The sequence below is a fragment of the Dipodomys ordii genome, unplaced genomic scaffold, assembly GCF_000151885.1.
Source record: "Dipodomys ordii isolate 6190 unplaced genomic scaffold, Dord_2.0 Scaffold9, whole genome shotgun sequence".
Lineage (NCBI taxonomy): Eukaryota > Metazoa > Chordata > Mammalia > Rodentia > Heteromyidae > Dipodomys > Dipodomys ordii.
The window spans coordinates 8,177,797-8,194,180 of record NW_012267225.1 but is presented as its reverse complement, the minus strand read 5'-3'; the positions used below and the strand labels follow the sequence as shown (position 1 = coordinate 8,194,180).

Genomic DNA, 16,384 nt, shown 5'->3' with positions numbered 1-16,384 from the left:
CTCTACCACTTGATCCACAGCACCACTTCCGGTTTTCTGGTTAATTGGAGATAAAGAGTCTAGACTTTCCTGCCCAGGCTGCCTTTGAACTGCGATCCTCAGCTCTCAGCCTCCTGAGGAGCTAGGACTACAGGTGTGAGCCACCAGTGCCTGCTTTGCTTTTTGTTGTTGTTGTTGTTGTTTGTTTGTCAGTCATGGGGCTTAAATTCAGGGCCTGGGTACTGTCCCTGAGATTTTTTTGCTCAAGGCTACTGCTGTGAGCCACAGCTCTGTTTCCAGGTTTTCTGGTGGTTAATTGGAGATAAGAGTTTCACAGACTTTTCTGCCCAGGCTGGCTTTGAACTGTGTGAGCCACCAGCATGTGGCTGCTTAACTGCTTTTTAAAATTTGTGTAGTTAGTGTATGAAGGTTGGTCCAACCCAGGTCTACACCTTCTATCTCTAGCACTTAGCACAAAAGCCATATACATAGTAGGTGTTGGAGATAGAGTCTTTTGGACTTTTCTGCCCAGGCTGATTTGAACCTCCGTCTTCCAGGGGCTTAACCTCTGGACTAGCTAAGTTCACAGACATGAGCCACTGGCACCTGGTTTGGATTTTTTTTTTTAAAAGCCCAGTTTTCATTTTCATACTTCAAAGTTTGTATTACAGGCTGATACTGGCCTAATTTTGTGCTCAGTGGGCAAGGAAGCAAAGATGAAGTGGCTGTATTCCATTTCCTCAAAGACTTTAAGGCTTAGTAAGAGCAGTAGTAAGTAGTTGTTGGGAAACATGGGTGTGTCAGTGAAGGTGTACAGAAGCATGGGGCCTGAGGGCATGCGGCCGGCTGGGCAGGCAGCACTAGTGCTGGAGAGTTTTAGGAATACATGCTCTTGATTCGCGCTCACCCCGTTTCCCTGTCAGCATCAACTCATTCCACAGGTCACACATCCTTTCACTAGGAAGCCTTCCAGGATCCCCCAGTAATGAGCCAGTCCCTCCCTGAGTCACTCCCTCTTCTGCTCTAGCATTTGTCTTGTGTGATGGGGGCTGTGTACTTGCTGTTTTCCTATCATTGCCATTCCCAAGGATCTGGTGTGAGTCTCTGCAGCTCTGTGAACAGAGAGACCCTAGTGAAAGGATCTGGGAAGATCAACACTAACGGTGCTATCTCTGGGGAAAGACACAGCAATTGGTAGGAGTCGTCGGGTCGTTCAGTTCTGGGAGTTTTGTGCATTCATTGAGAAGGCAGGCCATATTCGTTGTATTTAAAGTGGAGATAAGAAAGCTGGTTAGGCAGTCGTGCACAAAGCTGCAGGGATGAAAGCCAAACATCTATGAGTGGGCAAGAGACAGTAGCCTGGACTTTTTTTTTTTTTTTTTAAAGACTAAGGGAAATGGTGGGGAAATAATAAACACAGTTGTGCTTTTCAGAGGATTAATCTGTCAGCCATGTGTAGAATGGCTTGGAATGAGAGGAGGTAGAAAGTTTAGATATGAGCTGTTAACATTTTGCACATAAGTGATGAGGTCTCAGGCTGGTGACTGGGCTTTGAGGAAAGACAAGTGGCGTCTGGATACTTTCCTACTGTAGAAGTTAGCTCAGGCAACGTGATGCGTACGACCGTCACTTAGGAGGACACCAGAAGATCTAGCTGGGATTCAGCTGCTGGGTTGCCACTTGCCTGCTGAGTGACTAGTGCTTGCTCTCTCTCTCTCTTTTTTTATACATTAAGTTTTGTTGAGCTCCAGTGGCTTGTAGTCCTAGTCACGTGGGAGCCTGAGATGGTTGGGATCAAGGTTCAGTGTTAGCCTGGGCAAGAGCAAGTCCTTGAGGTCTTCTCCAGTGGGGTGATGTCATTCTAGCTCCTGAGAAGCTTAACCTAGGTGGACTGTGTCCAGGCGTGAGGCCCTGAGTTCAAACTGCAGTATCAATGGAAAATTAAATGGAAGCCGCGTGCTGTTGCCTTACACCTGTATTCCCAGCTTCTCAGAAAGCTGCGCTCTGATGATCATGGTTTAAGTCAGCCTGGGCAGGACAGTCCACGAGACTCTAATCTCTAATTAACCTGCAAAAGGCTGGAAGTGGAGATGTTGCTCAAGTGGTAGAGCTCCAGTCAAGTGGTAGATGCCAGTCTTCAAGCCCTAGGACTGGCACCCAAAGAAAACTAAATTGCAATTTTAATGAATTCATTCTTGTAAAACAAAGCTCATATATAAGAATAAATTCCCATCTGACTACTCTAAGTTGCTGTTTCCGCCCGCTATCCCCCATGGGCACTATTGGTGGGTGTTTGTTTTTCTAGGTTCTTTTGATGTGCATTTATGTATGCATACTAGTACTGAGGCTTATAGAAAGGTCACAGTACTGTTTGTATATTTATGTTGTAAATTTAATGATCATCGTGTTTTATTTTATTTATTTTGTTTTTCTGCTCAGTAGTATTTGGGAAAGGCTTACTATGTCAATAGTAAGACACAATTTTTTTTTTCCAGACCTGGGGCTTGAACTCAGGGCCTGGGCACTGTCCCTGAGCTTCTTTTGCTCAAGACTAGCACTCTACCACTTGAGCCACACCACCCTTCTGGCTTTTTCTGTTTATGTGGTACTGAGGAATGAAACCCAGGGCTTTATGCATGCTAGGCAAGCACTCTACCACTAAGCCACATTCCCAGCCCTACACAGTGTGTTTTAAGCTGACACAACAGTTAATAAAATGAGTAGGTTTAGTTATCTCTGTGTTGATGATTTTGAGGATGTTTGTGACTGACTATTAAGTGTGCTTTTCTTGTTTTTTTTTTTTTTCTTTTTTAAAAATTTCTCATCCCTTCTGTAGTCATCACGTGCCAGCTTAGGAAAGGTTGAATTTATTTACTGTTAGAAACTGAGAGGCTTAAGAGGCCCCAGGTGCCAATCAGATTGAGGTTGTGCTGGTAAAGAGTGAAACCTGGAAGACGGGTTTCAAACAGGAAGGGCAGTAACGACAAGTCCTCAAGCTCAAGGAGCAGTGCGAGTGTGGGCTTTAAAACAGGGCAGAATGTGGGATTCTGGAAGATCAGGTTGTGCTGAAAGAGAAGGTAAGGTAATGAGTTCCCAAGATGAGCCACATGTCAGAGATGAGGCCTTCCACGGTCACGCCAATAGCCACGGCTGCTTGTAAAATGACCTGTATGACTTCAAAGGAGTCAAAGGATCTTAACCCTAATGTGTTAACTCTTAGTGAATTTAAATTGCATGTCTTGCTGTGTAATCATTCCAGCCTCAAGTGTACTGTGTGACTCTGGGTAAGTGGTCAGAGATGGTTGGTGGTGATGGTGAGGAAAGAATGAGTTTATTGTTGGAGGGCAGGACTGGAAATGTGCTGTCTCTTCTTGTTGCAGGAGTACTTGTTGGCTGGAGCAGATATCATTGAAACAAATACTTTCAGCAGTACTAGCATTGCCCAAGCTGACTATGGCCTTGAACACTTGGTGAGCATTTCCTTTTTCCCCATTTCTGTGTTGCTTATAAGAACTTGTTGTTTTGGAGGGAGCTAGTGATAAAACCTTCCGAGAGCAGTCAGCTGATGTGCACTTTCTTTGTTTATGAGGAGACAGGGTAATGCTTTCAATCTTTGCTGCTTATGTGCACAGTAACCTATTCATTTTATAACTGGCTTTTATGGACAAGTAATAGCCAAATTAAAAAAAAATACTTGTTAAGCTGTAGGGTTTTTTTGTGTGTGTGTGTCAGTACTGAGGCTTGAACTCAGGCTCTCACATTCTTGCTTAGTTTTTTTGCTCAAGGCTGGTGATCTACCACTTGAGTCACACCTCCACTTCTCTCTTGTTGGTGGATAATTAGAGATGAGTCTCATGGATTTTCCTGTCCAGGGTAACTGTGGACTGTTGGAGGGTTCAGAACCACTGTAGCATTGTACAGTGAAGCAGGGAGAGCCAGGTCAGGGCCATTGTGGTGGGAACTGACTGGCTAGTTAGGTGATGGCAGAGCTAGTCCTAGATCTCAGGTCTCGGCCTCAGAAGCCTGTGGCTTTTTTTCCACTATACTCTTTCTTTCTTAGTTTACAGTATTTGACTGTGTTAGCTTGTTTTGTGACTTATAAGATGTCTAGAGGCTGTTCTCTTTGCCAGCTACTTGGTGTTTGTGAGAAGGCCCCAAAAGCAGTTGCCAGGGATGAATTTCCATTCCCAGATGCCTTTCAAAGTTGGGCAACTGATAGGGCTTCCTGGCTAATATTGCACTCAGTCTTCAGATGAATTCACTTGACATTTCCTTGCTGAATACAACTAAATATTAGATGGTTGTTGATTCCTTAGTTTGCATGGAGAAAAAACAGGACAAACTAACATTTGTGGTTGATGTGCTAGGCCTACCGGATGAACAAATGCTCTGCACACGTGGCCAGAAAAGCAGCAGAGGAGGTAACACTCCAGACAGGTAAGGGACATTGTACACGTCATGCCTTGAGTTATAATGTGGCACCTCTGATGTTCCCTGCTATGTATTATAGGTGCTTTCTCCTGTTATGCCCCATGGCTCAGGAGCTGCTGCAAATACTGTATTTGACTTGTTATCAGGTTACTTCTCAGCAGTGGCATAATGAATTGTTTATCATCTCCCTCGGGTGACGTGGGCTTTGGACTCAGGGCCACCTCTTTTATCTTCTGGTCCTTGTAACTAATTCCCTGAGTTTGTAGTTAGATCCATGACTTCTCAGAGTATTCAGAGCTAAAATGATTTTTCTCCCTTTGAAAGCACATTATTGGGTGATTAACGTAGCAGCTGGCTGAGTTGATTATTACGGTTTTCATTAGGATGTTTGATCATGTTCTTCTAAAGCTACTTCTTATTTTGGCATAGATGGCCTTTCAAGTGTTTCCTCCTGTGTATTTGCAATGACCTTGAAGGCCCTGCTCACAGGAGGAGTATGGCATTAGTGTCAGTCTTGCTGGACATGAAAAGCAGTTCCTGAAATAACTTTCATCCTGGCTGGCTGCCATCAGAACACTGGGCACTAGTGGATAGATTCTGAGAGAAGGAAAGGTATAGAATAAATAACAAGGAGTCCCTTAAAGATGTGGAAATATGGTTATTGCCCATGCGAAACATGTAAAGCAAAATTGTTAAGAAGTTAGCTGAACATGCTAATGAAGAACAAAAGCAATTTACAGTTATGTTGCTGAGAGATGAAATTTAAATCCATACAAATGTGTAGACTGCAGTCCACCTGAGAGGCAGGTTGACAAAGTAATGAATTATCCCAAACAATGGTATTTTTCTTATCCTTACATCTTGTTTAACATTGGGGAAGATGAAGACTACTTGGCCTTTAGCCTGGTCACAAACTGGGTTACCAACTAGTTGGTAGTCTTCTCCAGTTTAATTGGAAAGCAGACCCTGGGGTATTGAGTGGGTAAAAATCACCATAGCTAATTAGCAATAGTACTCCTGGTTTATGCTGTTCTATGCAAGTGAACTCAATTTCCCATGACATTTTACAGGTACTTTGACTCTAGCCTAGAGACAATGTGATATAGGGGTTATTAAGGCAACCTCTGGTCTGCTTCATACTGGAATTGCAGGCTTTTACTCACATGCAGAAAAGCCCTTTGAAATGAGAGGAGGGAGAATTGAGTTTTCTTGGATTGGCTTGGTGATGACATTCACATGTCCCCCATAGTACATGATTTCCCCAGTGAAATCTGGGGAATTATATAACAAACTATATATTGCAGAATCTGAGTTATCTCATGAAATGACATAAAGGAACGAATAGGCTTTTATTCATTAGAAATCAAGTTCTGTTGTCATATGATTCAGAACAAAACAGGGCTTTCAGATGCTTTTTGCATTTCTGGGTTGTAGGCAAAGGATTAGGGATAGCCTCGTGATCTAGAAAAAAAATCTTAAAGCTTTTTAAATTTATAACATATTTGAACAACTTAGAGATCTCATGCTTTCTCTCCTTTTTCCAAAGGTATCAAGAGGTTTGTGGCAGGAGCTTTGGGTCCAACTAATAAGACCCTGTCCGTGTCTCCATCTGTGGAAAGACCAGATTATAGGAATATCAGTGAGTATTTATCCCATATAATCAGGGAGCGTGGACGTGGGCCTCAGCAGTGCTAATATGTGATATGGATCCAGAAGCAGGATCTGATTAAGGGATGTTGTGGTATTGTCTTTTGTTATTATTCTTCCTTGACCTTGCTTTTAGATGGTTATGGTGAAGTGATATATCAGTGCTTTTTTTCATTCTTTTTTTTTTTTTTTTGGTGCCAGTCCTGGGGCTTGAACTCAGGACCTGGGGTCTCTGAGATTTTCTGCTTAAGGCTAGTACGGTTGCCACTTGAGCCACAGCTGCACTTCTGGCTTTTTTGGTGCTTAATTGGAGATAAGAGTCTTCACAGACTTTCCTGCCCAGGATGGCTGTGAACCTTGATCTTCAGATCTCAGCCTCCTAAAGTAGTTAGGATTACAGGTGTGAGCCACTTGTGCCTAGCAGATGCTTCTTAAAACTAATTAAAATAATGATGGGTGCGGTGATGCATGTCTATAATCTCAGCACTTGGGAGGCAAAGCCAGGAGGATTGGGAGTTCCAGACAAGCTTAAGGTATACAGTGAGAGAGACACTATCTCCCAAAACAAAAAAAGTAATAAGTAAAACAAAAGAAATGATGTTTAAAAGTGAAAAGTAAATTTGGACACCAGCTTTTGGTCTACTATAAAACAGCGTATTGTATTTCCCAGTTAATTTTTTCGAATGCAGCCCAAACCAGGTAAACATATTTGTACTATAAAGATTATATACTAGCATGTATAAACATATTTGCTGAGATTTGGTAAAGTGTATAGGCATTCAGGTAAATTTCTCATAAGAAGACTTTAAAAAACGAAGAACGAGAGCTCTGGTGCTGAGCAATGACCCCGCGTGTGGTGGAGGCCTCGTGGAGACAGGCAGGTTGGCCAGCGCAGCTGGTGGGTTCATTTCTGGAGCTCTGCACGCTGCCCGCATCCTCCTTCCCCACAGGGGCTCTTCCAGCCCCATGTGTGGCCCACACTCCTCTGTCCTGATGAGACTGGGCCGCTGCCCTCCCCGCTCGGCTGTGGGTGTGGGCCACACCCCAGCATAAATGAGTGCTTCAGTTTCCTCTGTGGACACGCCTGAGCAGCTTTTCTTTTTGAGTTGGAGACAGACTGGGGTGAGGCCTCACTTCTCAGGTGGACATAGCACAGACGTTTGTAACAAACACTTCACCTCAGAGTCAGAGAAGGCTTTTGGTTAGGACAAAATCCCCTGTGGGAGAGGCCCCCTCTTGTGGAGTTGGTATAGGGCAGGACAGAGCCCACAGGACTGGGGCTTTCACCACTGAGAAACCTACAATCAGCCCCATGTATGCAAATAATGTGTCTCCACCCACCCCTTCACTGGCTGGTTAACATACTCTTTGGAAAACTTGGAGGGAGGTGCATGCCTGTAATCCCAGTACTTGGGAGGCTGAGGCAGGAAGTCAAAACCAGCTTGAGCTGTGTATAGTGAGGTTCCAACTTCACACATAAAACATATACCCCCAAATGCGATTTATGGGCAGAATGATGTATTGAGATATATATGTTGAGAAGTCAAGTGCATGGTTCAAGAGGTAGACATGCCTTCTACTCCCATCTCAGACATGGAGGAAGGTCATTTGACCAGCCTTTACTGTGGCTGTGTTCCGTGTGTGCGTGCGTGTGTGTGTGTGTGTGTGTGTGTGTGTGTGTGTGTGTCGTGATCTGGCACTGGCAGAGACTATGGAGCCCTGATGTGCTTGGCGTGACTTATTCTTACAGCATTTGATGAGCTCGTTGAAGCGTACCAAGAGCAGGCTCGAGGACTTCTGGATGGGGGAGTTGACATCCTGCTTGTTGAAACGATTTTTGACACTGCCAATGCGAAGGTGAGTTAGGGAGGATAAAGGATGAGGCTGGACCGGCTGGGAGGAGTCCATAGCTTAGTGACAGGACAGGGTCCTGACCAATGCCAGATGCATTTTCTCTGCTTGCACCTGTTTGTCTTGAAAATTTTAAACAAGGCCCGTGTAAATAAGTAAAATTCAGCAAAACTGTTTTGAGCTTTTTGAAAATGTTTTCTCATTATGAAGGTAAATCTTTTCATAGATGAGTACACAGTATTCATGATTCCAATGTTTAAAGGTTCATAAGTATGTGGGAGAATTATATATAGTAAGTATACCTTCCTCTAGTACTTGGGTATCTTACTTTTTTCAGTTGTTACCAGTTTGGAGATCTGAATGGAGAGTCCATTCAGATGTGTGTGCACATGCACGTGTCTGTGTGTGCTTGCATTCCTTACTTAAGTACAAAGGTGCATGGCGAGTGCGTTGAAAAGTAAACGTGCTTGCACAGATATGTATTACAAGGTATGGTTTTGCAAATGGAAAGAATTTTTTTTTACTCTTCCAGTCTGACAGGTAAAAAACCACTACAGATTTAACTTGTATTTTCTTACCATTGATGAAATTGAACTTCTTTCTTTAGTTTTAGATCCATTTGTATTTCTTTTTCTGTGATTTATGGCCTATGTTTTTCTATTGGATTAAAAAAAATTGAGTCCTTTACTAAGGAACTGAGATTCAGATACTCATTTGAAAAGACCCCTAGTATTGTATTATGTATTACTTGAGTAATGAGAGGGGTAGCTGGGTGTGGTGGACATGTCTGTAATACCTGTACTTGGGAGGCTGAAGCAGGAGGGTCATGAATTTGAGACCAGCCTGGGCTGCACAGTGAGATCATCTTCAAAAAAAGAAACAAGTATAAAGCAACAGAAGTAAGAAGAACGAGAATAAAACAGTAAATATATTTTATTGCAGAAGGCTCTGGGTTCAGTTCTTAACGTGTAAAAGAGCTATTGAATTTTAAAAATTTGGTTTAAACTTTATGTTTTCATTAAGTTTTAAAATGTTTGGCAGACAGTTTTTTTATATAGTAGTTTTCCTCATGATATGTGCAATTTATTTTGGAGTGAGAAATGGAGTAGAGATATACTATTTTTGGTAGGAAGTTAGTTATCTGCCTGTCGAGGTAGATTTGAGTCCATTCAATCTAGTCTCAGCATGTGTAGAATATGTCTGAGTAGGTACTTAGTGTAGTTACTTTCTTTCCTCCTTTGGTACCCATTTTGGGGCTTGAACCCTGATCCTGAGCACTGTCCCTGAGCTTTTTTGATCAAGGCTAGTGCTCTACCACTTGAGCCCATTAGTGCTTAATTGGAGATGAGAGTCTCATACATTTTCCTTCCCCCAGCTGGCTTTGAACCATGATCCTCAGATCTCAGTCTCCTGAGCAGCTAGGATTACAGGTATGAGCCAATGGCACCCAGCCATGGTTCCTTCCAGCTCACTTCCTTCCCCCCTCCTCCTCCCAACTTGTTTGGCTATACTTTTGTGGTGGTTTTCCCATAAGACTTAGAAGACTTTAGCTCTAAAATGGAAATTTTGATATCATCAATTTAATAAGTTTACATTCAATAAAACCCACTGTCTGGGCTTAGGGGCATACTAAAATGGTAGAGCATCTAATTGGTAAGCTTGAGGCCTCAGCCTGAGTTCAGACAAAGGAAAGAACACTATCACAGGGACTGTATATACTAATGATAAGTTGTATCCTGATTTCAAAAAATTAATTGTGGAAACAAATACACAACATTGAGTCGGGAAATAATATGATGAAAGAGAAGCGCTATTTATTACCCAGAACTTAGAACACGGTGTGGCTAGCACAGTGATGTGGAGTTCGTGGCTTTAAGATGCAATTCAAGCTTACTATGTTCCCCGGTGATACACACTGTTGGTCTATGCATCACCGCCCGTGTGGAAAGACAAGGCAGGGAGGAAGGTTCTTCTTTGTTTTTAGTTTTGATGGAGGGAGGAAAGAGACACCAGCCTGGAGCTCTTCTGCAGAGGAAGTGCTAGTTCTTAGTGAACTCTTTTTTTTAACCAGTACTGGAGTTCACACTTGTGCCTGCTTGGCTTGCTTGTTCAGCTGGCGCTCTACCACTGGAGCCAAACCTCCTGCTCTGTTTATTTGCTGATTATTTTGGCGATGAAAGTTCTTTTCTCTTGGACTTTTGTTCTTGGGCTGGCTTCAAACTGTGATCTCTGCATCTCAGCCTCCTGATTGCTAGGATTGCAGGTAGGAGCTACTAGTGCCTGGCTCCAAGCATGTGTTTCAATATGTATTATCAAGTATTACACTTGAGAAAGAAGCTCGCTGTTATGCATTATAGGGAAGTTACTTTCCTTCACTGTGGAGAGTTCTGTGTATATCTTACTGAAAAGGATGCGCTGTATTGAGTAGTGGACTGACCATGGATGTTTTCTTGGAACTAAGGATGTTCTTCCTTTTTTCCCCGGCAGGCAGCTTTGTTTGCACTCCAGAATCTTTTTGAAGAGGATTATGCTCCCCGGCCTATTTTTGTAAGTTCTAAAATGTTTGCTTGGTAAATTTTGTTTTATTAATAATTGCTATTTTGAGTCTAGCTACCTCCTCAGCTCCTGGAATAGTAGAATGGTAATACCTTCTAGATACCATTTTTTGTAACTTCCTAACACCGCTTCTGGTCGAAAACAAACTCCCCTCTGGTAAGGCAAGGAAATGAATCCAGAGGTGATGGTTGGGAGAAGGCAGACTGTCTAAAAAAAGCCTGTCTGAATCCAAAAGCTTAAAGGCCTGGTCTGGTTAGCGCCACGCAGGAGTGACCCTGCATGCTGATTAATACCAGATGCTGAAGACCCCAGACACCAGTTCACTCACCCAATGAGCAGATCTGTGTGAGCATCCTAAGACTGCTCAGTGAGGACAGAACATCAGTGCATGGGCGTTGTATGAGATGCAACAAGGGTCTCTTCCTGGTGAAGGAACAAAGAATGTCATTGTGTCCATTTCATCTCTAATGCTGAATTCTCAAGACTGCATTATTGACTTGCTGTGTTAATTCAGATCTCAGGGACCATTGTTGATAAGAGCGGGCGGACTCTCTCTGGACAGACGGGAGAGGCCTTTGTCATCAGTGTGTCTCATGCAGATCCCCTGTGGTGAGTACCTCTGCCTTTGTGTTGCATATCCCTATTTATGGGGCAACCAGAAGCATCCTAGGTTGGAATAAAGTAAGACTTCTGAAACTCAACTTTTTATCTCTTAGCCTGATTAACTAGGGGCAGGTAGAGGCATCAAACAATATGTGAAAGATAGATATGTAAATGTTTAAGAAACTATTGCTCGGGCTGGTAGGGTGGCTCAGTGGTAGAGTGCTTGCTTTGCATGCATGAGGCCCTGGGTTCGATTCCTCAGCACCACATAAGCAAAAAGAAAAAAGCCAAAAGTGGTGCTGTGGCTCAAGTGGTAGAGCGCTAGCCTCGAGCTGAAGAGCCCAGGCCCAGAGTTCAGGCCCCATGACCGGACTCCTCCCCCCCCCCCAAAAAAAAAGAAACTATTGCTTACTTGTTTGTGATTATCGTAAAACATATAAACAAAGAACAACAGGATGGAGCTCTATATTATTGTTATTACTTATTGAAGTCCTGCCATGTCCTGGAATACTGGCAAATAAATAAACAGGTTAAAATAAAAAACATAAAGTGCTTTGCAGAAGAATGAAGAAAACTTGGCCATTCAAAGGCGTAGTGGGGGAGGATTCAGAAATGGGTCTGTGGAATAGGTACATTTAAGCAATCTCTGGAGTTCGCTAGTTCCAGAGACAGATTGTGTGTAGCAGAGCGAGTTCATGTCAGTTTGAGAGCTGAATAGTTGAGAGGACATTTCCAAATGTCATGTTGTAGTTGTACTTCAGTAAAACCTGAGAGTCAAGTGGGCATTATTTTATTCACTCAACAGATGAGAACTGAAATCACCTAAGCACTGATATGAAGTGTGGGAAAGCTCAAACATCTTTTCTAGTGATAATGATGTACAGAATCTTTCAGGTTTTTTTTTTTTTTTGACACATACTGATTCTAGGTGACAAGATGAGGGAAAAGGTTAAGTGACAAGATGAGATTAGGCATGGAGCTCAGCTCAGTAAGTGTTCTGGAGCGCTGGAGGCTTCCCACACACTGGGCCTGCCAGTCTGACTTGAGTTGCTCCAGTGTGGCATTGGGACACAATGTCAGACCTACTGGAGATCAGTTTCAGATTTACAGAACATTTGAGGAAAAAGTACAGTGGGTCTCCACTCACACCTACTTAGCTCCTGCCCCTCTCCATCCACTTTCTGTATTATTATCATGTACCTTGATGGTTATTTGTTACAATAAGAACCACCAGAGTGCTGTGTAACTGAAGCCTGAGTGTCTTCATGAGTTTTGACAACTGATAATTAAAATTGTATTGCCCTGAGAATCTCATAGGCTCTGCTGGTTTCTCCTTTTTTTCTTGCCTGCTGGCAGCTAATCCTAGAGTTTTGCTTTTTTTAAAGAATTGGGGTGTAGTTGTAATTGTACAGTATATATCCTTTTCAGGTTGGCATTTTCTTTTCATTTAGCAATATAAATTTATTTATTTATTTTTGGCCAGTCCTGGGGCTTATACTCAGGGCCTGGGCACTGTCTGTCCCTGAGCTGCTTTTGCTTAAGGCTAGTACTCTACCACTTGAGCCACAGCACCACTTCCAGCTTTTTCTTTTTATGTCATACTGAGGAATTGAACCTAGAGCTTCATGCATGCTAGGCAAACACTCTACCACTAAGCCACGTTTTCAGCCCTTTTTAGCATTTTTATAGCGCTTTCTTTTTAAAGCTTTGAGTGATATTCTGTTCTTCATATGTACCACTGTTTTCACATTCACGGTGTTCACCTATGAAATAAAGTGCTGTGACCATTTGTGTGTAGTCTTTTGTACAGACATGATTTTAGCTTGCTTACGTAAATAGCAATGAGCATGACTGCTGATCATTTGGTAGGAATTTAATTCTGAAAGAAACCAGCAGTCTGTCTTTCAAAGTAGCCTTGCCTTTTTAGTTCTCCAGCAGCACAGGGTGAGAACACATGTCGTGCCATGTCCCGGCATTTGTTTTCCACTGTTCTGGGTTTAGTTGTGCTAGCAGGGGTGTAGTGAGAACTCATTTTAATTTTCAGGCTATGGAAAAGCTTTTCATATGTTTTTTGCCATCTGTGTGTGTGTGTGTGTGTGTGTGTGTGTGTGTGTGTGTGTGTGTGTGTGTGTGCATTTTGGTTTTGTTTTAGTGAGGTGTTTTACATTTTTCACTTTTTAATATTAGACATATTGTTTTCTTGTGGCTTACGTATTTTCTTTGTATTCTGTTACTCACTTTTGTTGGTGTTGGGGTTTGGATGAGAGCCTACTGCTTGCCGTGTAGCACTCCCCCACTTGAGCCACACTCTCAGCTTTTCTTTTGCGTTTGTTATTTTCATGTGATTTTTGCCTGCAGCAAGCTTTGGACATGAAGAGGACCTTTGCCTCCTTGTAGCTAGGATCATTGGTGTGATTGATTTGCGATGGAGACTCACTAAATTTCTGCTTGGGCTGTCCTAGAACTATAATTCTCCCAAAATCTATGATTATAGGTGTGAGCTATTATGCTCAGCCCTGTTGATGAGTTTTCTGAGTTTTTATTTTATTTTTTAAAACTATTAGCCAATCCATGACTGTATTTAAACACATTTACTCTGTAAGGCGTTGCATCCTCTGGCTGGGTCCTTTAGCTGTAAGGTCATCTGAGGTAAAGGCATAGATAAGAATACTCAGTGTTGAAAGGAGGAGGTGGTTGGGACTACAGCTAAGTTAGGGCTTTGCATGAAGACAGTTTTATTATCTGCTGAATTTTAGGCCAACTCTTTTACATGCATACATATTCTGAATGGAAGATGCTGCTTCAAATACATGTCTTATCCTATTTTGTTCAATTCTAGCATTGGATTAAATTGTGCTCTGGGTGCAACTGAAATGAGACCTTTCATTGAGACAATTGGAAAATGTACCACAGCCTATGTCCTCTGTTATCCTAATGCAGGTGCGTATTTCACGGGCATGTAAGTGTGGAGAGATCTGTGTACATAAGTGTGGTAGATGGGGAAAGTTATCATAACTAAGAGAATTTATGTTATAGGTAGGTGTGTGTGTGTGTGTGTGTGTGTGTGTGTGTGTGTACATGTATGTAATTCTGTGTACCAGAAATTTCTCAAATCAAGAATACTAGGTTGTAGAACAGTTTTTCCTTAGACTTGGAGCTTCAGGGTAGGGACTGAGTCTAGTTACAACTTAACCAAGCCTTTATCCTCAATGATGGTGCCCACTGTGGGGAGATGACCAGAGGAAGAGAGGGAGAGGGAAACTTGTATATACTGTACTCCAAAAGCTAAGGCTTCTTAGGCTGGGTATAAATATTCCAACGATATTTGTAAATAATTCTGAAGCTATGCAGGTAAATATTTGTAATACATTCATATAGTTAGGGTTAACAGGTTTGCCTGTGTGTGTGTGTGTGTTTGGTGTTTGGTGTTTGTATATGTGTATATGTATATGTGTGCCTATAGTGGTGTTTGAATTCAAGGCCAGGGTATTGGCCCTTAGCTTTTTCACTCAAGGCTAGCAGTATTATCACTTGAGCTACACCTCCATTTTTGGCTCTTTGGTGGTTAATTATTGATAAGACTCACAAATTTCCCTGCCCACGCTGACTTCAAACCACAATCCTCAGATCTCAGCCTCCTGAGTAGCTAGGATTGTAAGTGTGAGCTATTGGTGCCCAGCCCCAGTGAATGTTTTTGAGTACCAGGCAGCTATTTAGGATAAAAACAATTTTCTAGCTTTTTTCCCCTTCAAATATATACATTTTATTTCTTCTTCAGCAGTATTGGAGTTTGACTTGTACTTGCCTAGTAAGTACTCTGTCACCACAGCCAAACCCCTGCCCTTTTTGCTTTAATTGTTTGTAGGTAGGGTCTCCTGTTTTTGCCTGGCACTGCAGCCTTCCTACCCTACCAATGCCTCTTGGCCTCAAACTATAATCCTTACCATCTCTGCCACCTGAGAAGCTGGGCTTACAGATATGAGCCACCATGCAAGTAAGGTGTCTTGCTTGCTTTTACAAGAAATTACTGTTTGATTATGAATACCAAATTTAAAAACTTTCAATTTAAAACATTTAGAAAAAAAACAGTACTGGGCTGGAACTTAGCTCTAGAGGTAGAATGCTTACCTAGCAATCACAAGACCCTGAGGTCAGGCTCCAGACTACAAATGGACCAAATAAACCAACTGTTGCTGGTACTTTGGAATGATGCTTTTCCTGTCCTTCCTCAGGCCTTCCCAACACGTTTGGTGACTATGATGAAACACCTTCCATCATGGCCGCACACCTGAAGGTCAGGCGTTCCCTTTAACACAGGTTGGGTTGTTCAGGGATGGATGGAATTACAGTGTTTCTTGAGTTTCAGCCTCGTAAGTAATTGGGATTCAGTTGGGCTTAGATGAAGAATATTTAGGAACAATTTACCCACAGAGAGCCCAGAGTATAAAAAAAGGAACAGTTTCGTTCCCTGGATTAAGGTAGCCGAGGCACGGGGCTATTTCTGGTCGGCACACAGTCTATGAGCTCCAGCCGAATCAACTGAGACGACTCTCTTCTGCCACACTGCTTCAGCTGCAGACTTTCTAAGACATGATGCTCCTTGTTCACCCATCACCCTGCTGAATGTCTCACCCGGCTCCTACCTCTGCCCTCTTCTCCTGTGTGCCTACCAGTTTTGACTCATGAGATGATCTGCCTACCACCACCACTCCTCAGCTCTAGTCTACTCACTTCTGCATCTCTTGTTTCGTTCCTTGAATTGCTAGATCTTGGCTCACTGAGTTCTCTCTTAACCATTTCTGACTTCATTTTTAGAATTTCGGTGGCTGGATTTTGCTATGTATTCTAGGGTGGTCATGAACTCAGGATCTCTTACCTCAGCCTTCTGAGTGCTGGGATTACAGGAGTACACTAATATACCATCAGGTCTCAGTGGCATGTATATGATCCTCAGTGCCTGACTTCGGTCTCAGCTATCCTGCGTCCCTGTCCCCTGCTCTGCAGGATGGCGCCTACCTCACATGCTGGTGGGAGAGCTTGAAATGCGCCACCTGTGATGGGAACTACATTTTTTAAATCTAAAAGTACATTTAAAAACTTGAAAATATATTATCCAAATCACACTCAGCTCAGCTAATGGGTTAAAAAAAACTTTTAACATCAGATGATGTATAAACATTTCATACTTCATTGTAAGTAATGTAAAGATTTCATGATACATGAACTGCCACAGCGCCACTTCCGGTTTTCTAATGGTTTATTGGAGATAAGAGTCTTATGGACTTTCCTGCCTGGGCTGGCTTTGAACTGTGATCCT

The 16,384-nt window shown here is 42.6% G+C and overlaps 1 protein-coding gene across 1 annotated transcript in view; it reads left to right on the top strand.

Moving 5' to 3' along the window:
* Positions 1-16,384, top strand: part of Mtr (5-methyltetrahydrofolate-homocysteine methyltransferase) — a 63,207-nt gene that overhangs the window by 6,161 nt on the left and 40,662 nt on the right. Inside the window, exons 3-10 of the mRNA XM_013009380.1 lie at positions 3,360-3,449; positions 4,347-4,416; positions 5,957-6,049; positions 7,808-7,914; positions 10,396-10,455; positions 10,979-11,073; positions 13,907-14,007; positions 15,300-15,361. Of these exons, the coding sequence (XP_012864834.1) occupies positions 3,360-3,449; positions 4,347-4,416; positions 5,957-6,049; positions 7,808-7,914; positions 10,396-10,455; positions 10,979-11,073; positions 13,907-14,007; positions 15,300-15,361 (678 nt within the window). The remainder of the gene's footprint in view (positions 1-3,359; positions 3,450-4,346; positions 4,417-5,956; positions 6,050-7,807; positions 7,915-10,395; positions 10,456-10,978; positions 11,074-13,906; positions 14,008-15,299; positions 15,362-16,384) is intronic.